The following is a 21,865-nucleotide window of genomic DNA, read 5'->3' on the forward strand; positions in this document are numbered from 1 at the left end:
AGAGTGAGACTCTGTCTCAAAAAAATAAAAATAAAAATAAAATAATAGGGAACTAGGGGTGACAGCTCATGCCTGTAATCCCAGCTACTCAGGAAACTAAAGCAAGAGGGTCATTTGAGGCTAGGGATTCAAGACCAGACTGGACAACAACATTGCAAGACCCCAATGCCAAAAAAAAAAAAACATCTAAAAATTAAATATCTATATTATGAATTAGAAAACAGGGGCTCAGGCTGGGTATGGTGGCTCACATCTGTAATCCCAGCACTTTGGGAGGCCAAGGTAGGCAGATCACCTGAGGTCAGGAGTTCAAGACCAGCCTGACCAACATGGCAAACCCCATCCCTACTAAAAATACAAAATAAGCTGGGTGTGGTGGTGCATGCCTATAGTCCCTGCTACTCAGGAGGCTGAGGTAGGAGAATTGCTTGAACCCAAGAGGCAGAGGTTGCAGTGAGCTGAGATCGTGCTACTGCACTCCAGCCGAGGCAACAAGAGCAAAACTCCATCTCAAAAAAAAGAAAACAGGCTCAGAGAGGTTGTGCCTTGCCTAAAGTCACACAGCTGGGCAGCAGAGAGCTGAGACTAGATTTCAGGTCTCTTGACCTTCCACCCCATCCTGCATATTTTCCATTGTAATCACTTCTCTGCCTCTCCTTTTCTCTCCCAGAGGGCATACAACATTTCGGGGGAAAGGACAAGTCCTCCATTTCAAAGATTTGCCGCTCCACAGACAAGGGCAATGAGAATGACAGTCCCCAGTGCCACTCTGGCCCTCATCCTCCTTCATGCAAATACAGGTATATTCAAGGTGTAGAAAAGAACCTGGAGCTGAGCCAAAGCTGTCAGGGCTCCAGACCACCCGGACCCTTCAGGCCTTTCTTCCTACAGGAGGAACTGGTGTCCCTCCTGACAATCATCCAGGTTACCAATGTAGATACGTCTGCTCATTTACTCCCTTCAAAGGCCTTTAAATCTCTCTCATCCTGCCGGATGCGGTGGCTCACACCTGTAATCTGAGCACTTTGGGAGGCTGAGGCGAGTGGATCACGAGGTCAGTAGTTCAAGACCAACCTGGTCAAGATGGTGAAACCTCGTCTCTATTAAAAATACAAAAAAATTATCCAGGCGTGGTGGTGGCGCCTGTAATCTTAGCTACTCGGGAGGCTGAGGCAGAGAAGTGCTTGAACCTGGGAGGCAGAGGTTGCAGTGAGCTGAGATTGTGCGACTGCACTCCAGCCTGGGCCACAGAGACTCCATCTCAAAAAATAAAAATAAAGCTGGGCGCGGTGGCGCACGCCTGTAATCCTAGCACTTTGGGAGGCCAAGGTGGGTGGATCACCTGAGGTCAGGAGTTCAAGACCACCCTGGCCATCATGGTGAAACCCCATCTTTAAAAAAAAATAAAAATAAATAATAAAATAAATCTCTCAACCCCCTTGATCCAACAAGAACCCAGGATGTTGGCCTGGCAGGAGAAAGTTTGGCCTTGAGTGATTAGTCTCAGGCTTTCTAAGTGACCTCAGGCAGGTCACAACCAAAGGCTCAGTTTCCTTAGATGTAAAATGATCAATATCACATGCTGTTCTAACCCACAGGACTACTAAGGAGATTTAATTTAAATATTGTACACGAAAGTGCTTTGGAAACAAATTTCAGTACTAATGAGAAATACTATTAAACTCCTCCTACCTTGTAGAGCTAAACAAAGTTGTGCCACCTGCTCCTAACAGAAGCTGCCTCTCAGGGGATTCTGCTGGGCCCTGAGGGTAACCAAAAGCAATCTGTCACCTTTCCTGCTCAGAGGCAGGAGGTCATAAGGTCAGTCACCCCTTGTGGCTAAAGGAAACCACCCTTTACCTGGCACTCCCCTGCCCAAACAGGGAAGACTCAAGCTCTGGTCTGATGGCTGAGAGGGCACTGGCAGAGAGATGTCAGGGAGGGTCACTAGCAGAGAACAAAGGATAGGCCCTACTTGAATCCTGCAGGATTCAGGTGCATCCAAGGTGACTCACAGGAACAAAGGACAGGTGCACAGCCAGACACAGAGCACCCACAGCTTTCTCTAGGCAGGGACAGGGACAGGGCTCCCACTAATGACATGTGCCCAACTCCTAGAGGGAGTCCTACAGTTCCTGAGTGCAGGTGCAGTGAGCTGGGTGCTTCTCGGTGCAGAGCTGTGTGCATCTGCTGCGGGGAATGCCAGAGGCAGGAGATGCAGCTGCACCCCTCTAGGAAGCTATGCCAAGACTTGAACAGAAAATAAATAGCAATTCAACATCACTGAAGATAACCTCTCTGAGCCATTTCCTCATCTGCAAAACAGAGACAGCTTTTATCTCACATGATTTGAGTAGGGATTAAATAAGATTGCTTTTATAAAGTGCCTGACACTACTCTGTAGATACCAAGTGGCAACTATTATTAAAATACACACACACACATTCAACACAGGAGATGTCACAAGGCAGGCAAGTCCTAATGCCAATGTCATGGATAAACAATAAGGGAAAAGGGTTTGGGGGAGAAAGAGAAAGTGACTGCTATGGGCTGGGAAGACCTCCCAAAAGGAGAAGAACCTGCATGGCCCTGAAAGTTACGACAGTGAGCTGGGCACTCTACCAGGCACCCATGTTCAGCTTCTACATTGGTCTTAAGGATGAGGCAAGTCATGTTCAGAGAATGAGGTGCATGAACTTCAAGGTTCATGGTCACACAGGTACTGAGAGGCAGTGTCAGGAGCAGAAGCCAGGGCTTCTGACCATGTCTTTCCTTTATACCAGGGCTAGACGCCATGGGGCTGGCTGGGAAGGAGAGGAAAGGCAAGCTTCGTGGGGGCTCAGCTGAATGAAGTCTGGGCAGTCTGATCAACTCAGCCCTCCAAGTGGCTTGGCACTCCTGGAGACACATGTCCTACCTGAAGCCTTCCTCCCAGTCCCCAGCTGACCTCCCTCCCACTGTTCTGCAGTCAGTCTGCTATTTTCCCAAAGAGAAAAAGCTCTTCTCTTTCTTTTCAGAGAGTCCCATCTGGGCTTCTTGAGACAGTTTCAAGGTGACCTTTAAGCTATTTGTTCTTCTCTTCTTTTGAGAAGTGAGAGACACCTTCTAGTGTCATTCTTACAGGAAACCAGTTGCTGGGTCTGATATCCATGCATGTGAAGTGGGCAGTGACCCCATCTCCCCATTCACAAACTTGTTCTACAGAGGAGATGGTAGGATTCACCTTGCAAAGACCAAAACCGAAAAAAGCTCTAAGATGTAAAGGGACAAAAGAAGGCTTTTGTGTCCCTGGTCAGGAGACAAGATGAATACCTGCTTTATGGGCTCCCGGGCCTCTGCCAGGCATTCCGGGTTAGGAAGATGAGTAAACAAATGCAGGAGATGCCAGTGGTGAGCTGGGTTACAGTGAGGCTCTCCCTTGGAACAAGTACTAGCCTGGGAGTCAGGTGAACTCAGAACAAAGCAGAGTTCCTGTAAGGTCCAAAGCATAATGTGGGGTGGGGAATGCACCTAACCCCTAAGGCTTGAGTCATCCCCATAGTTTTCCCAATAGGCGAAATCCCCTTCATACCACCAGCCCCTCCCCACTAAGGAAAAGCAAGAATTTCTGACTGTGGGGGAGAGAAAAGAGGCCCAGAGAAGGAAGGTGACTTGCCTAATGTCACCCCCTGAGTCAGAGGTAGACTAGAACCCAGAAGCAACTATTCTAGAACTTCAGCTCCCACCCTGCTCCTCCCACCCCAGTCTCTGCAAGAGTCTACCTGAGACTGCTCCATGGTTAGGGTAGGAAGAAGAACTGAACAAAGCACTTTCTATTCTTAAAGGAGGGTAACCTGCAAGGGAAGCAGCTGCCATAGATGACAGAATGAGGGCTCCAATGTAACTCCTACCCACGCTGGGGTGTTAAGAGAATAGGCAAGACCCCAAAATAAGCTCCCAGGCTCTTGGGTATCAGAAAGTACAGAGGGAGCATGGCCTCAGCCCCCACCACTATCCCACAAGGCAGCTGGTGCCATCTTCCCTCCCGCCATGACCAGCTCCAGTGAACAGAACAGGACACACGGAAACCCTGAAACCTTAAGGAAGGACGGACCCCAGTGGCAGCCCAGGTTTGAGAGAGTTGTAATCCTTCAGCTCAGAGGAAGGTTGTAGGAGGCTGAGGTAGGGATGCATTTGCTGTAGGTGGTTAAAATATTAACAGGGGCAGCTGCCACTCATTGAACACTTCCTGTATATATAAACTCAATTTTTTTTTTTTTTTTTTTTTAAGAGATGGGGTTTCTCCATGTTGGTCACGCTGGTCTCAAACTCCCAACCTCAGGTGATTCGCCCATCTCAGCCTCCCCAAGTGCTGGGATTATAGGCGTGAGCCACAGCGCCCGGCCATGAACTCAATTTTATGTGCATTAATTTATTTAATCATCACATTAACAGCACTATAACTGGATACTATTAGTTCCCATTTTATGATTTTTTGGGGCGGGGGACAGAGTTTCCCTCTTGTTGCCCAGGCTGGAGTGCAATGGTGCGATCTTGGCTCACTGCAACCTCTGTCTCCCAGATTCAAGCAATTCGTCTGCCTCAGCCTCCTGCGTAACTAGGATTACAGGTGTCTACCACCATGCCCAGCTAATTTTTTGTATTTTTAGTAGAGACGGGGTTTCACTATATTGGCCAGGCTGGTCTCAAACTCCTGACCCCATCAAGCGATCCACCATCTCAGCCTCCCAAAGTGCTGGGATTACAGGCGTGAGCCACTGCGCCCTGCTTAGTTCCCATTTTATACATGAGGAAACTGAGGCTCAGAGAGACTGCTAAGTGGCAGAGTGGTAGCTTAATTCTATACTGCAAAGGCGAAGCTGGGGAAATAGGCTTTCATTTTTGTGGCTTGGACAGGGACTCTTCAGATCTTTTGGCCGCCTTTCTCTCCACTCATGGCCAGTTGCTAGAGCTCCTGTTTTCAGAGGCAGAAACAGACTTTTGGAAAGGAGACCACGTCCAGCCTCATCATTTTACGATGGGAAAACTGAGGCCCAAGGCTGAGTGACTTGCCAGAGTTTCCAGAGTCAGTGGAATGACAGAAATATCACACCTGGAAGGGACCATGAAGATCAACCGACGGGTAGGGAGGCGTGGCTGGTCCAAGGACAGAGGGAGGTGGGAAGAGAAGCCAGGTTTTCCCGACTTCTAGACTGATACTGTTGCCATGGCACCATCTCTGCTCTCCAGCTGCCCAGGGTCCTGGGCACAGCACTTGGGTGGTGACAAAGCAGGCCAGGCCAAGCTGACCTCATTAGCACTAGAGATGTCAGGCCTGCAGGGACAAACTTCTGACTGCCTAGAGCGGGGTCTCTGTGGTCATGCAGTCGTCCCACCAGCAGGCACGGAGACTCAAAGTGTGCCTGCCAGCCCTGAATGCCCTATAATGCCAGGTGTGGTGGGGAGGTGAGGGGATCGGAGACAGGAGGCAATTTATAGATAGCACTTGTGAGGTCTCCTCCTGGTCTCACACAGTCAAATGATATCACTGTTACTTCAGCTTCTTACAGCAAATAAGATGATGCTTCATGACTTAATTGATATGGTCAAATTGAGAGTCTTACCCATTTCACAGGTGAGGGAGACCTGCAGAAAAAGGCCTCAGCTATTCAAGGTCATGCATTTATGTCGGAATCAGTACACATGGTTCCCCTTGTCCAGTTCTTGATTTTTCTCCAGGAAGCTAACTGCCATCAGGGTATAGGTACTGATGGCTTAGTTCCACGTAAGGCTCTGCTACTGTGACCAGTTTGGCACAAGAGCCCTGCACCAGAAACCCAGCTCCTGGATCTATCAAATCAGAGGCACCACTTCCCTCCCGCAGCATATCCCAGAGCCTGCTCACACCAGCCCGGCAGCACCGCTCAACTCCTGCATGTCCTTGGGAGAGCTGGAAGGTTTCCTGACAAATCTCCAAACCTAAATCTCAGGAAAGGGAACAGCAAGTCCCAGGACCTCATGCCTTCCACAGACAGCTGGGGGCAAGCTGAAAATGCAAAGGCAGCCTTCAAAGTCCCCTGGACACCACTTCCAGGGACTTCTGGGCTATGTAGGCTCCAGTGAGCTCCCCCAGTCACTCAGCAGAACAGGGTGCTCAGGCCTAGCAAGGAGACCAACATTCTGAGAAGGAATAACTTTTCTGTTTCGTTCTCCCCAGAAGAAAGTTTCTAAGTCGCTTCAGGCCTGAACATCCACAGGCCCTCCCCCTGTACCTCACCTACTTGATTGAGCAGCAGGCCAGACGACACCCTGAGACACAGCCAGGCAGCAACCTGGGGGTGAGCTGGGCTCAGACCAAGCCTCAACCTCCTCTACTCTCCCTCCACTCCCAAAACAGACTTCAGAAATTGTCCCACAGACTGTACAAAGTATGGCATTCCTAGGCTGGAAACTGACTCAGGGGCTCCTAACCAGCCTGAGCAGGCAAAGCTGACAGATAACATTCTGGAGATGAAGGAAAGGTGGGAATATGGGGATCCCCTGTGTTCCACCACACTTGTAAGTTTCCTGCGTCCAGGTCTCCACTATGCTCAAACTCCTCAAGCAGGCCAAGTAGAAATATACCCCATCCTGGAACACACTCCAGTGAAGCCTGTCATAAATTGCACTGGTTGCTGTTGACAGAGCAGAATGTGCCACTCACCAGAAGACACTCCTTTCTGTCTCACACACAGCAGGGTGCCTGGCTCCCCTGGGAGTCTGGCCCAGCCAGAGGAGACTTGCCAGTTGTGGAAGCCTTACTGAAGGAACTCAGGATCGGAAGCATCCCATCTCTAATCCTGCTCTCTTCTGTGCACAGTGCTGGCTCCAATCTGGGGAAGCCTCAGATCACAGATCAGAGGCCACAGAGCTGGAGCTTGAGAAGGACCAAGATGGCAGTATGGAGACTGGCCTACCTTATGGGGGTAGTTCAGATACTTATTCCTGGACAGCCCCAAATGGTGTGAGATGGGGCAGGCTCACCAGTCTGGTGACAACCGCAGCATCGGAGTGAACAGGACTTACCTATCTTCATGAGGCAGGCCAGAAGGATCCAGAGGGAGATCTCGAAGGGGGTGCGCACGTGTGTGTAATCGATGCCCAGGACTGGAAAGGCCTTGCGCGGCTTCATGCCATGATCAGTGACGGAATGATTAACAGGGCGGCTCTCTGGGGTGACCTCCGGTGGGGCGGTGGTGACATCCCCAATCGAGCGTTCCCGCGGTGGCTCTGAACTTCGAATGGTGCTGGCAGTTGGGCTGAGCTGGAGGCCATGGCTCCTGAGAACAGGTAGGAGCCCCACCAAAGCGACCACCACGAGCAAGGAAGGGAAGATCCGAGGTGGAGAGAGGCCACAGATGCCAGACCGCAGAAACATGGTGGTGCTCCCCGAGCCGGCCTTGACCTTAGCCAAGTGAGAGTAAAACTGGGCACATAGGTAGCAAAGGGTCAGCAAGTGTGAAGACAGACTAAGGTAGTCTCTAGGAAAAGTTCATGTTTTAGAGAGGCATTTCCGTGGAAGCAATTTTCTGGGGGTGGAGGGAGGCTGGGTTTGCAATCTGGAACTCTAAAGTGGGGAAAGGGGACAAAGACCCAGGAAAGACCACGGAAGGGGATCAAAAGGTCTGGAACTCCGGGACTGGGAGGAGGGGAGGAGGGATGTGGGAAACTGAGCCCTAGGGATAGAAGAAAGGGCAGGATAGGCTGGACCCGTGCAAGGGAAAGGAAGAGGGGAGGCTGGGACCTTTGGCTGAGGAAAGTGACTGAGCAGCTGGGACTCTGGGCTGAGGGAAGCGGTAGGGAGCCTGAGCTAAAGGAAGGGGACCAAAGAGGGTGAGACCCAGTCCAGGAAAAGGAGAGAGGGAGCTGGGAACCCAGCCTGCAAAGGAGTGAAACCGGGAAGCGGCCGGGAGCTTGTCCACCCAGAGAAGGGCAGGGGTCCAGGCGCACCGGGCTGAGATTCCGGGGAAATGGAGAGAGGCGGAAGGTCCGAGGCAGGCGGCCTGGCGGGAAGGCGCCTCGGCGCCGGCTGGGGGCGGCTCGCGGTGGGCCAACAGCAACACGCCCCTCCTTTCGGCCCCGGGGCAGGGGAGCGCTCCGCCCAGGCCCAGCTGCAGCTCCTCCTGGTCCAGCTCCAGCACCAACCCCGGCCCCGGCCCCGGCCCCGGCCCCGGCGGCAGTGGACTGAAGCCTCGCTGAGCCCGGCGCTGCCACTTATAGGCACCAGTGAGCAGCCGGCGCGACGGGCTAGAGAGACCGTCGGCGCCCGCGCAGCGCAGCGGCCCCTGTCGCCGAGGGAAGGAAGTATCGCGTAGGAAGAGGAAGGAGAGTCAGAGATGACAAAAAAAAAAAAAACCAGAGATCCTCACTAACGCAGGTAAAATGCCAACTACTTACAAAGCGCTTTCACGTCCACATCTGCAGTCTCATAAAGGCTTTCCAATAATCCTGTGAAGAATATATTGTTTATGTATTTAGTTACCGTGTGACCTTGAGCAAGTTACTTAACCTCTCTGTTTCACAACTTTCTCGTCTGTCAAGGGGAGACAGTAGTAATGCCTATGTCAAAGGGATGATGTGATGACTGAGACATCCATGTAAGTATTTGGAATGCACCCTGGCACATTATTACAATTTCAGTTTTACAGACGAGTAAACAGGTGAAGAGAGTCCCCTGGCTACTATGTAAGTGATTGTGTTATTTACTAGGGCTGCCATAACAAAGTACCACTAACTGGGTGGCTGCAACAACAGGAGTTGATTGTCTCACAGTTCTGGAGGCTGGAGGTCGGATCTAGGTGTTGGCAGGGTTGGTTTCCGCTGAGGGCTGTGAGGGAGAATCTGCCCCATACCGTTCTCCTATCTTCCGGTGGTTTGCTGGGAATGTCTGGTATTCCAGGGAGTTCTCTCTGTGTCTCCGTCTCTGGGTCCAGATTCCCCGCCCCCACTTTTTTTTTTTTTTTTGAGACAGAGTCTCCCTCTTGTTCTCCAGGCTGGAGTGCAGTGGTGCGATCTCAGCCCACTGCCACCTCTGCCTCCTGGATTCAAGCAATTCTCCTTCCTCAGCCTCCCAAGTAGCTGGGATTACAGGTGCCAGCTTGTATAATAGAGATGGGGTTTTTTAATAGAGATGGGATTTTTAATAGAGATGGGGTTTCACCATGTTGGTCAGGCTGGTCTTGGACTCCTGATCTCAGGTGATCCCCCTGTCTTGACCTCCCAAAGTGCTGGGATTACAGGGGTGAGGCACCATGCCTGGCCAGATTTCCCCTTTTTATAAGGACACCAGTCATTGGATTAGGAATCCAACCTAATGACTTCATCTTAACCTGATCATCTTCAAAGATTCCATCCTAATTAGTCCATGTTCACAGGCACTGGACATTAGGACTTCAACTTCTTTTGCAGGGACACAATTCAACCCACAACAGTGGCATGGTTTAAGTAGTGGAACTTAAATTTGAACCTATGACGTTGGTTGAAAGTGGTGAGGTTCAAGGGATCATGGCTATACAATGGAATCACTGGAAAGCTTTTTAAAAACTACCATCGTCTGATAAAATTAGCTGGGCATGGTGGCATGCACCTGTAGTTCTAGCCACTTGGGAGCCTGAGGCAGGAGTATCGTTTGAACCTAGGAGTTCGAGACTATAATGAGTTATGATCACACCACAGCACTCTAGCCTGAGCAACAGAGGGAGACCCTGTCAATAATAATAATGAGCTTTTGTGAAATACCATTGCCTAGGACCCACCTTCAGAGATTTAGAATCAATTGCTTTAGGGTAGTGCCCAAGTATTTTTTTCAAAGACTCTGATGTACAGCTAGGGTTGGGCGGTATTGAAATCACCGAAATGCTGTCCCTGTTTTGCAGAAGAGTATATTAAGGCCAACACAAAGTGTCTAGCTCAAGGACACATCACAAGTGCTTTTCACAGAGGTTCAGTTTAGTTTAACAAATGTTTACTGGGCCTCTTGACAGGGCTTTATGCTGGGCTCTGGCAATACAGAGATAAGCCAGAGGGAGGAAGGAAGTGGTAGGAATTGGGAGGGGGCATCATGTGGCCACAATGAGGGCTTCTAGAATGCTGGTAATGTTCTATTTCTTTACAGGGTGACAGCTACAAAGGTTACACCTGTCTCTAAAAAAAAAAAAAAAAAAAAAGTAAATTAAAGTTTTCTTTAAAAAAAAATAAAGAAAGAAATCTGACTTAAGTCCTGGATATGGACTTAAGTTGTTGTTTTGTGATAACTCACTGAAGACTCATGATGTGTGTACTTTTTTCTAGGTATGCTATCCTTTCACAAAAAAAATACTGAAATAATAATAAGCTGGGAGCAGTGGCTCATGCCTATAATCTCAACAACTCAGGAGGCTGAGATGGGAGTTATCACTTGAGGCCAGGAGTTTAAGACCAGCCTGGGCAGCATAGTGAGATCCTGTCTCTAAAACAAATAAATGAAATAAAATAATAATATCCAGGTGCAGTGGTATGCACCTATAGTCCCAGCTACTTGGGAGGCTGAGGCAGGAGAATCACCTGAGCCCAGGAATTGGAAGCTATAAAGCACTATGATTGTGCCTGTGAAATAACCACTGCACTCCAGCCTGGGAAACATAATGAGACCCATTTCTAAAAATTAATTAGGCTGTGCATGGTGACTCACGCCTGTAATTCCAGCACTGTGGGAGGCTGAAGCAGGCGGATCACTTGAGGTCAGGAGTTAGAGACCAGCCTGGCCAGCATGGCGAAACCCTGTCTCTACCAAAAAATACAAAAATTGTCTGGGGGTGGTGGCGCATGGCTATAGTCCCAACTACTCAGGAGGCTAAGGTGGGAAAATCCCTTGAATCCCTTGGAGGTTGCAGTGAGCCAAGATTGTGCCACAGCACTACACCCTGGGTGACAGAGAGAGACTCTGTCTCAAAATAAATAATAAAAAAAATTTTTTAATAAAATAATTGGCCAGGTACGGTGGCTCATGCCTATAAGCCCAGCATTTTGGGAAGCCAAGGCTAATGGATCCAAGGTCAGGAGTTGGAGACCAGCCTGGCCAGCATGGTGAAACCCCGTCTCTACTAAAAATACAAAAATTAGCCGGGCATGGTGGCATGCACCTGTAATCCTAGCTACTCGGGAGCCTGAGGTAGGAGAATCGCTTGAAGCTGGGAAGTGGAGGTTGCAGTGAACCGAGATCATGCCACGGCACTCCAACCTGGGTGACAGAGTGAGACTCTATCTCAAAATAAATAAATTAATTAAATAATTACTTAATTAATAATAGAGTGATATGATAGTAACTGAGGGGGGCAACATTAAACTGAGTTCTCGCTCTCTCTCTTTTTAATAATCTCATGCCTAAACTGAGTTCTCTGTACCTCACATTCTCCAGGTACAAGTTCCAGCCACCTGGGAAATCACAAAAGAGCCTTCAGAGAAGGGCAGCGGCCTTGTGTCATCTGGGAGCAAATGAAAGGAGAACATCAGCTATAATGGAAGTAACCAAAGATCATTTAGAGCAAGGATCAGAATAATAACAATAATGCCTCACAATTGTTCAGCCCTTTAGGTTCACAACCAAGTGCCCCAGTTTTATCAATGATCCAAATCCTAGGCTGGGCGTGGTGGCTCACGCCTGTAATCCCAGCACTTTGGGAGGACAAGACAGGTGTATCACCTAACGTCAGGAGTTTGTGACCAGCCTGGCCAACACGGTAAAACCCCGTCTCTACTAAAAATACAAAATTAGCCGGGCATGGTGGTGCATGCCTGTAATCCCAGCTACTCAAGAGGCTGAGGCAGGAGAATTGCTTGAACCTGGGAGGCAGAGGTTACAGTGAGCCGAGATGGCGCCATTGTACTCCAGCCTGGGCAACAAGAGCAACACTCTATATCAAAAAAAAAAAAACAGACAAAGGCCCAGAGACATAAAGCTATTTGTCCAAGGTCACACATCTATTAAGATGCAGATCCATGCCTGGCATGGTGGCTCACACCTGTAATCCCAGCACTTTGTGAGGCCGAGGCAGGCAGATCATTTGAGGTCAGGGGTTCGAGACCAGCCTGGCCAACATGGTGAAACCCCATCTCTACTAAAAATACAAAAATTAGCTGGGTGTGGTGGCGGGCGCCTGTAATCCCAGTTACTCAGGAGGTTGAGGCAGGAGAACACTTGAACCTGGGAGGCAGAGGATGCAGTGAGCCAATAAAATAAAATTAAAAATTTTTGAAAAGAAGCATATCCAGGACTTAAGTCAGATTTCTTTCTTTATTTTTTTTTAAAGAAAACTTTAATTTACTTTTTTTTTTTTTTTTTAGAGACAGGGTCTTGCTATGTTGCCCAGGCTGGAGTGCAGTGACTATTCACAGGCGTGATACCACTACTGATCAGCACGGGAGTTTTGACCTGCTCTGTTTCCAACCTGGGCCGGTTCACCCCTCCTTAGGCAACCTGGTGGTTCCCCGCTCCCGGGAGGTCACCATATTGATGCCAAACTTGGTGCGGACACCCGATCGGCATAGCGCACTACAGCCCAGATCTCTCGGCTCAAGCGATCCTCCCACCTCAGCCTCCCAAGTAGCTGGGACTACAGGCACGCGCCACCGTGCCCGGCCTTAAGTCAGATTTCTAACACCTAAGTCCAGCACTCTTTCAAAACATCATAGGTTCTGTGTAGAAAGAAGAAAAGAGGGAAAGGATGGGGCTGGTGGAGTGACTTTCCACAGGTGCCCTGGGGCCAGAAGCCCAAGACCTGCTGTTCTTTCCAGTCCTGAAGGCAACATTCACTGCTGTGCTCCCCACTCTCTCACTCTCCCTCACTCAGGCCTCAGTGAGTCTTTGGGTGTCAGTCTGGGACGTGGTGGATCCCAGGACAACCAGGAAATGCCAGTCCTGAGGTCCTCTATGGCCTGGAGAAGGTTATAACAACAGGACAATATCAAGAAACAGTCCTTGGGAGAAACCACCTGGGATTGCCGATGGCCAAGGCCCAGCCCTGGGCAGGCAGCATAGAATAATAAATAGCTAAATGCAGGGGCTGCCAAACATGGGTAGCCACATTCTCTCCATTCAGTGCACCAGCACCACCGCTGACTAGTCTTAAGACCCTGGGTGGCCAGGCACGGTGGCTCACACCTGTAATCCCAGCACTTTGGGAGGCCTAGGTGGGCAGGAGTTGGGCAGGCCAAGGTCAGGAGTTCCAGACCAGCCTGACCAACATGGAGAAACCCTGTGTCTACTAAAAATACAAAATTAGCCAGGCATGATGGCACATGCCTTTAATCCTAGCTACTCGGGAGGCTGAGGCAGGAGAATCACCTGAACCTGGGAGGCAGAGGTTGCGGTGAGCTGAGATCCCACCATTGTACTCCAACCTGGGCAACAAAAGTGAAACTTTGTCTCAAAAAAGAAGGAGAAAAAAAAAAAAGATCCTGCTGGGCAAATCAGTCCCTGTTCTGCAGCTTCTTCCTCCATAATGGGGGACAACAATATTGTCAACCACATGGGGCTCTCATGAAGATATTAGCCATGTACGTAAAGCATTTAGCACCGCCCCCAGTAAGTACCACATATATTTACCATGATTCTATTTATTCACATGCACTGAGGACCTCAAGAGTAGACTTCATGTTGGGACCACATGAAGTTATACCTTCAGTCACAGAGACAATTGACAGGCTAGAAAACAGACTCTCACATCCATAAGATGGGTCCCACCATCAGACCACCACCTGCAGCATGCTATGAATTTAATATTTGTAAATAAATCACATTACTATGTATTGTATGTTAAAAGCTTTATCTTCTTAAAGGTCATCAGTTAAAATACATAGCAATATTTGTAACCATGTCTGAGCAAGTCTTTTTTTTTTTTTGCGACAGAATCTCGCTCTATCACCCAGGCTGGAGTGCAGTGGCACAATCTTGGCTCGATACAACCTCTGTCTTCTAGGTTCAAGTGATTCTCCTGGCCCAGCCTCCTGAGTACCTGGGATTACAGGTGCCTGCCACCATGCCAAGCTAATTTTTGGTATTTTTAGTGGAGACAGGGCTTCACCATGCTGGCCAGGCTGGTCTCGAACTCCTGACTTTGTGATCTGCCCACCTTGGCCTCCCAAAGTGCTGGGATTACAGGTGTGAACCACCACACCCGGCCAAGTCCTCATTTTTTAACCATTTCAGGCCCACAGTGCTTTTGACTCAGAGAGGCCAGGTCTCTGCAGCTCCTTCCCCTGCAGATCCAGGACAGCCTCAGGAAGCCTGGGCTCTGGGTGGCATCTCCCCCTGCTTAAGCCATGTCTGCTCCTCAATCCCCTCCTTGACTCCTTTCACTAAAAGTGCTTGCAGTTTTTGTTGTTTTTTTAGATCGGGTCAGGCGTGCTTGGAGTTTTATGGCACATAATGCATGGCACTAGGAAAGAATCTGCTCAGCCCCTTATTAGCCATGCATTATGAGCAAGTCACACTTTGATTCTGTCTCTCAGTGTGTTCATGTGTTTGAAAGGTGGATGAAGTCACATTACTTGCTTTGTAAGGCTTATTGCAAGGATGAAAAGGCCAATGTATGTCAAGCATAGTTCCTGGTACACAGTCAGCACACAGTGACTGAGTTCATTTTCTTCATTTTTTTTCTTGAGACAGAGTCCTGCTGTCACCCAAGCTAGAGTGTAGTGGTGGCATCATAGCTCACTGCAACCTCAAACTCCTGGGTTCAACCGATCCTCCAGCCTCACCCTCCTGAGCAGCTTGGACTACAGACACATGCCACTACAACTAGCTAATTTTTAAAAATATTTTTGGTAGGGATATTATATTATAATATATTGCCCAGGCTGGTTTCAAACCCCTGGTCTTGATTGATTTTCTTGCCTCAGACTCCCAAAGTGTTGGGATTATAAGCATGAGCCATTGCACTCAGCTGCTCCTTCTTTCGTCGTAACGTCACAGCCCAGCAAAGCCTTCTTCTAGTCACCCCTGCACTCGCTTCACCACTGCCTCCATGCTATTTCTCAAACACTGGCAGAAACACTTCTGCCTCAGGGCCTTAGCACTTACTATTCCTTCTGCCTGGAACACTCTTCCCCAGATATCCCCTCCACTCGTTACCTGGCCTCCTTCAACCCTTTCTGCGAATCTTGCTTCCTGACATGGTCTGCTACATTATAATCCTATGTAATAGTGACACTTCCTCTGCCCAGTCACCACCACTACCACCCAGCCCCTTCCCCTATTCTTTTTTTTTTTTTTTTTTTTTTGAGACAGAGTCAGGCTGGGCGCGGTGGCTCACACCTGTAATCCCAGCACTTTGGGAGGCCAGCGCGGGCAGATCACAAGGTCAGGAGTTCAAGACCAGCCTGGCCAATATGGTGAAACTAAGAAAAAAAATACAAAAATTAGCTGGTCATGGTGACGGGCACCTGCAGTCCCAGCTACTCAGGAGGCTGAGGCAAGAGAATCACTTGAACCCGGGAGACGGAGGTTGCAGTGAGCTGAGATCACGCCACAGCACTCCAGCCTGGGCAACAGAGTGAGACTCCCATCGCAAAAAAAAAAAAAAAAAAAAAAAAGGCAAACAAAAATCTTTCATTATCTTTTAAAATTGCATGAAAATCTTCAAAAGAGAAAGCCAAATTTCACCCTTGCATTACTGTACTATTAATGTCAACCACAACCCCAATTTTTAATGAAAACTTATAGGCAAATCTTTCCAATCTTTTTTTGAAATGGATTCTTTAACTTATTTAACTTTATCAACTCACCTTTAACTTATTTAATAGCCTTCCCAAAATCAAATTTCAGCTTCAAAATTGTCCTTTTTTTTCTTTTTTCTTCCTTTTTTTTGAGACGGAGTTTCGCGCTTGTTACCCAGGCTGGAGTGCAATGGCGCGATCTCGGCTCACCGCAACCTCTGTCTCCTGGGTTCAGGCAATTCTCCTGCCTTAGCCTCCTGAGTAGCTGAGATTACAAGCATGCGCCACCATGCCTAGCTAATTTTTTGTATTTTTGGTAGAGACGGGGTTTCACCATGTTGACCAGGATGGTCTCGATCTCTTGACCTCGTGATCCACCCGCCTCGGCCTCTCAAAGTGCTGGGATTACAGGTGTGAGCCACCGCACCCAGCCCTATTTTTTTTTTTTTTTTTTTTTTTTTTTTGAGAGGGAGTCTCACTGTGTTGCCCGGGCTGGAGTGCAGTGGCACTATCTCGGCTCACATCAACCATCGCCTTCCAGGTTCAAGTGATTCTCCTGCCTCAGCTGCCTGAGTAGCTGGGACTACAAGTACACACCACCATACCAGGCTAGTTTTCTGTGTTTTTAGTAGAGACAGGGTTTCGCCATGTTGACCAGGCTGGTCTTGAACTCCTGACCTGAGGTAATCTGCCTGTCTCGACCTCCCAAAGTGCTGGGATTACAAAATTGTCTTTTCTGACCTCTAACTTTGAGATACTACAGAGGGCTCCTGAAGCATTCAAAAGAGAGGTAAACAGGATTATTTGACATGTTTAGTTACCTGGGAAGCATTTTGAATCACTTGATTTTTTTTTGAAATTGAAAAATTAATTTATTATATATACTTTTTGAAATTGAAAATGTAATTTATTATATATATATTTTTTGAAATTGAAAAATTAATTTATTATATTTATTTTATTTTATTTTTTAAAACATAGTCTCACTTTGTCATCCAGGCTGGAGTGCAGTGACTCAATCTTGGCTCAATGCAACCTCCGATTCCTGGTTCAAGCAATTCTCCTGCCTCAGCCTCCCAAGTAGCTGGGATTACAGGCAGGCACTGCCACCATGCCTGGTTAATTTTTTGTATTTTTAGTAGAGACTGTTTCGTCATGTTGATCAGGCTGGTCACAAACTCCTGACCACAAATGATCTGCCCACCTCTGTCTCCCAAAGTGCTGGGATTACAGGTGTGAGCCACCTCTCCCAGCTCCCATGTCTATTTTTAAAATAAAGAATAGAGTTGGGGCCGGGCACGGTCACTCACCCCGTGCGAGGTAGCTCACACCTGTAATCCCAGCACTTTGGGAGGCCAGAGGTTGGCAGATCACAAGGTCAGGAGATTGAAACCATCTTGGCCAACATGATGAAACCCAGTCTCTACTAAAAATACAAAAAAACTAGCTGGACATGGTGGCACACGCCTGTAGTCCCAGCTACTCGGTAGGCTGAGGCAGTAGAATTGCTTGAACCCAGGAGGCAGAGGTTGCAGTGAGCCATACAGCCTGGGCGACAGTGCCAGACTCCGTCTCAAAAAAAAAAATAGTAAAAAGAATAGAGTAGGGAAAAGCAAGGGGTGGAATAGGGAGGGAGTAAGGAGTAAGGGATGGAAGGAGGTGAGAGTAACTTTACAGTGGAGAAACCTGGCATCAAGTGATCAATGTTAACATCACCAGCGATGGGTCATGTGGGCAACATGGGCACCTGATACGATGTGATGGGAAGGGCACTTCACCAGTGTGGGATTTTTTCCAACACCGTAATCCAGTCAAACCAGGAGGAAAACATTAGGCAAACCAAAATTGAAGGACATTCTGCACAGTACCTGGCCAGTAACCCTCAAGACTGTGAAGGTTCTAAAGGACAAGTGAGGACTGAGAGGTTACAGACCAGACAGGCACAATGGCTCATGCCTTAATCCCAGAACTGTGGGAGGCCAAGGCGGGCAGATCGCAGAGATCAAGAGTTCAAGACCAGCCCAGACAACATGGTGAAACCCCGTCTTTACTAAAAACAGAAAAATTAGCTGGGTGTGATGGTGCACACCTGTAGTCCCAGCTACTCGGGAAGCTGAGGCAGGAGAATCACTTGAACCCGGAGGCAGAGATTGCAGTGAGCTGAGATAGTGCCACTGCACTCCAGCCTGGGCAACAGAATGAGACTCTGTCTTGGAAAAAAAAAAAGAAAAGGTTATAGACCTAAGGAGACAAATGGGTGATGCAGCATAGTATCCTGGATGGGATCCTGGAAGCATAGTATCCTGGATGGGATCCTGGAACAGAAAAAGGACATTAGGCCGGGCACAAAGACTCATGTCTGTCTATAATCCCAGCACTTTGGGAGGCTGAGGCAGCTGGATCACTTGAGCCTAGGAGTTCAACACCAGCCTGGGCAACATGGTGAAACCCCATTTCTACAAAAAATTAGCCAAGTGTGGTGGCAAGCATGGTGGTGCAGACGTGTAGTCCCAGCTACTCAGGAGGCTGAGGCGGGATGATCACCTGAGTCCCAGAGGAGAGGAAGGCAGGGCAGAAGGAAAGAAAGAGGGAGGGAGGGAGAGAGGGAGGGAGGGAGAAAGGAAGGAAGGAAGGAAGGAAGGAAGGAAGGAAAGGAAGACATTAGTGGAAAAACTAATTAAATCCAAATAGCCGGGCATGGTGGCTCACGCCTGTAATCCTAGCACTTTGGGAGGTCAAGGTGGGTAGATCACCTGAGGTCAGGAATTCAAAACCAACATGGCCATCATGGTGAAACCCCACTTAAAAATAAAAAAATTAATCCAAATAAGTCGCCGGGCATGGTGGCTCATCCCTATAATCCCAACACTTTGGGAGGCCGAGGCCGGTGGATCATGAGGTCAGGAGTCCGACACCAGCCTGGCCAATATGGTGAAACCCTGTCTCTACTAAAAATGCAAAAATTAGGCGGGCATGGTGGCTCTCGCCTGTAGTCCCAACTACTCAGGAGGCTGAGGCAGAAGAATTGCTTGAACCTGGGTAGCAGAGGTTGCAGTGAGCCAAGATTGTGCCACCACATTCCAGCCTGGGTGACAGAGTGATACTCCGTCTCCGGAAAAAAAAAAAAATTCCAAGTAAGTCTGGAGTTCACCTAGTGATTGTCATTAACGTTACTTGGATTTAATTAGTTTTGACAAATGCACCATGGTAATATAATACATTAATATTATAGGAAGCTGAATGAATAAAGAAGAACTCTCTTGAGGGTTGCTTTTTTTTTTTTTTTTGAGATGGGGTCTTGCTCTGTCACCTAGGCTAGAATGTAGAGGCGAGATCGTAGCTCACTGCAACCTTGAACTAATCTCAAGCAATTCTCCCACTTTAGCCTCCCTGGTAGCTGGGATTACAGGTGCAAGCCACCATGCCCAGCTAATTTTTGTATTTTCAGTAGAGACAGGGTTTCACCGTGTTGGCCATGCTGATCTCGAGCTCCTGACCTCAGGAGATCCACCCGTCTTGGCCTCCCAAAGTGCTGGGATTACAGGTGTGAGCCACCAAGCACAGTGGACTGTCTGTTAAAAAAAAAATTAGGCCGGCACAGTGGCATATGCTTGTAATCCCAGTCCTTTGAGAGGCTGATACGGGCAGATCTCCTGAGGTTAGGAGTTTGAGACCAGCCTGGCCAACATGGTGAAACCCTGTCTCTACTCAAAACACAAAAATTAGCCGGCGTGTTGATGGCCACTTGTAATCCCAGCTACTCAGGAGGCTGAGACAGGAGAATCGCTTGAACTCGGGAGCCGAGTACACACCATTGTACTCCAGCCTGAGTGACAGAGTGAGACTCTGTCTAAAAAATCAAACAAACAAACAGTCTTGCTATGTTGCCCAGGCTGGTCTCAAACTCTTGGCCTCAAAGCATCCTCCCACCTCAGCCTCCCAGAGTGCTGGGATTACAGAGGCGAGCCACTGCGCCCAGCTCCCTTGACTATCTCTGCAACTTCTCTGTAAATCTAAAATTATTCCAAATGAAAAGTTTATTAAACGTAGATATTATATATTGTGTGTGTGATATTGTGAAGCCCGGGGGGAAAGGCAATAATTTAAAAAAAGGATTCTGACTTGGCTCTGGTTGAATAACAAAGAAAACACAATGAAAAAGAAAAAAAGAAAAGAAAAGAGACCAAGCAGAGACCTCTGAGGCTGCATTTAAGGAAGCATGGGGAAGGAGGGGAGTAGAGTAGCAAGCCAAGTGAAATTGTAGGTTGGATCAGGGTTAAGTCTTTTAGACTTTATCCTGTGGCACGGGGAGTCCCTGAAGGCTACTGAGCAAGGGTGTGGCCTGATTACAGAGTGACTCAGCCAAGGTCACACAGCCCAGCTTCCCTCAATCCTTCCTTCCCCCTACCCACTGCCCCTTCCTTCCATATGCTCTTCCTTCTTTGTCTCCAGAGGCCTAGCTCTGGCATGACTACAAGTCACTAGCATAGAGATGATCATCTTCACTGCCCACACCTGCCCCAAACGGGTTCAGGTGTCTTAAAGACTCAACATTTCTCTTTCTTTTTCTATTTTTGAGAAGCAGTCTTGCTCTGTCACTCAGGCTGCAGCGGCGCAATCTCTGCTCACTGTAACCTCTGCCTCCCAGGTTCAAATGTTTCTCATGCCTTAGCCTCCAGAGTAGCTGGGATTTCAGGCAGGCACCACCATGCGTGGCTAATTTTTCTATTTTTAGTAGAGATGGGGTTTCATCATGTTGGCCAGGTTGGTCGTGAACTCCTGGCCTCTACCCTCCTTGGCCTCCCAAAGTGCTGGGATTTTGACATGAGCTGCCTCGCCTGGCCCTCAACATTTATTTTTTATTCTCATTCTGTTGCCCGGGCTGGAGTGCAGCGGCACAATCATAGCTCACTGCAGCTTCAAATGCCTGTGCTCAAGTGATCCTTCTGCCTTAGCCTCCTGAGTAGCTGAGACTACTGGTGAGGCTCAACGTTTAGAATCTCAACATGCCACACCTTTCTTTTCTTTTTTTTTTTTTAAGACGGGGTTTCACCATGTTGGTCAGGTTGGTCTTGAACTCCCGACCTCAGGTGATCCGCTCACCTTGGCCTCCAAAGTGCTTGGATTACAGGCGTGAACCACTATGCCCGGCCCATGCCACACCTTTCAACCAGCCCAGCACAGAGACCCCTGGGCGGGGAGTTGCAGGGTAGAGCCTTATGCAAAATTCCACAAGTTTTAGGTTGAGTCATTTCTTCTACCACACCCGCTCTGCACACTCCTTCCTCCCCCAGTGAGATAAGCCCAATCCATGGGTGGAGGAAGGGGGCTCAGGAGCAAAAGAAGATGGGGCTTCAAGACTAAACCAGAATATTGTGCCACCAGGAGAATTTTCAAGTCTCTCTTCAACAGGCCTTCTTGAAACCACAAATACGTCCAGGTCAGAAGCTGGGGGGAGGAAGTTGGATAGAAAAAGAAAGGAGTTGAAGGGGAAGAAATGTATCTGTGTACTTTTTTCCTGCTGTAAGGATTATTGCCGAGTTTAAAATGAGGAAACCGAGGCCAGTATAAGAAAATTAAATGCCAATTTATTCAGCTCCCAGGCAAGGTTCTGTGGTCCGGGGAAAGGGGGCCAGAGAAGTCACACTGACTTCCTGGGGCGGGGGGGCGGTTTTATGGCTAGGAGGAAGGAGCAACAGCTGGGTGCTCTGATTGGGTCCAGGGGAGCGGGATTGAGATGGGGCAGGCCGCTATTGGTTGGTGGGTTGTCGGGCGGGTTGTTGGGCGGGTTGTTGGGCAGGTTTTCCGGTGCGAGATCCAGCCAGGGCTGCATCAGCCGGAGCCTTCCAGGGGAGCCATGTGGCAGAGCTAGGTGCCCAGTGCAGAGCCTGGTGCCGGGTGCAGAGTCAGGTGCTGAGTGCACAGGTGGGTGTGTCCAACCTCCCAGCGAGGCAACCGGCCTTATACCTGCCAGCAGTAGCAGCAATGAGAGTGCAAGGCTAGAATTAATTAGATTCTCACACCCCAATTAAGCCAGTTTTCTCCATCCTGGTTGTTAACAAAATTAAACAATCTGTTCTGTGCCAGGCACTGTATGCATAACTCCATTTGTTCCTCATGGCAAGTCTGTATTAGTATTAGTATACCCATTTTA

The 21,865-nt window shown here is 48.6% G+C and overlaps 1 protein-coding gene across 1 annotated transcript in view; it reads right to left on the bottom strand.

Annotated features, from left to right (window-relative positions):
* Positions 1-8,204, bottom strand: part of SLC9A1 (solute carrier family 9 member A1) — a 61,949-nt gene extending 53,745 nt beyond the window's left edge. The window contains exon 1 of the mRNA XM_012440084.3: positions 7,045-8,204. Coding sequence (XP_012295507.2) covers positions 7,045-7,396 — 352 coding nt within the window. The 5' untranslated portion in view covers positions 7,397-8,204. The remainder of the gene's footprint in view (positions 1-7,044) is intronic.
* Positions 8,205-21,865: the final 13,661 nt, after the last annotated feature.

Source organism: Aotus nancymaae, unplaced genomic scaffold, assembly GCF_030222135.1.
Source record: "Aotus nancymaae isolate 86718 unplaced genomic scaffold, 86718_ANA_hifiasm-v0.15.2.pri h1tg000053l, whole genome shotgun sequence".
In the NCBI taxonomy this organism is placed as follows: domain Eukaryota; kingdom Metazoa; phylum Chordata; class Mammalia; order Primates; family Aotidae; genus Aotus; species Aotus nancymaae.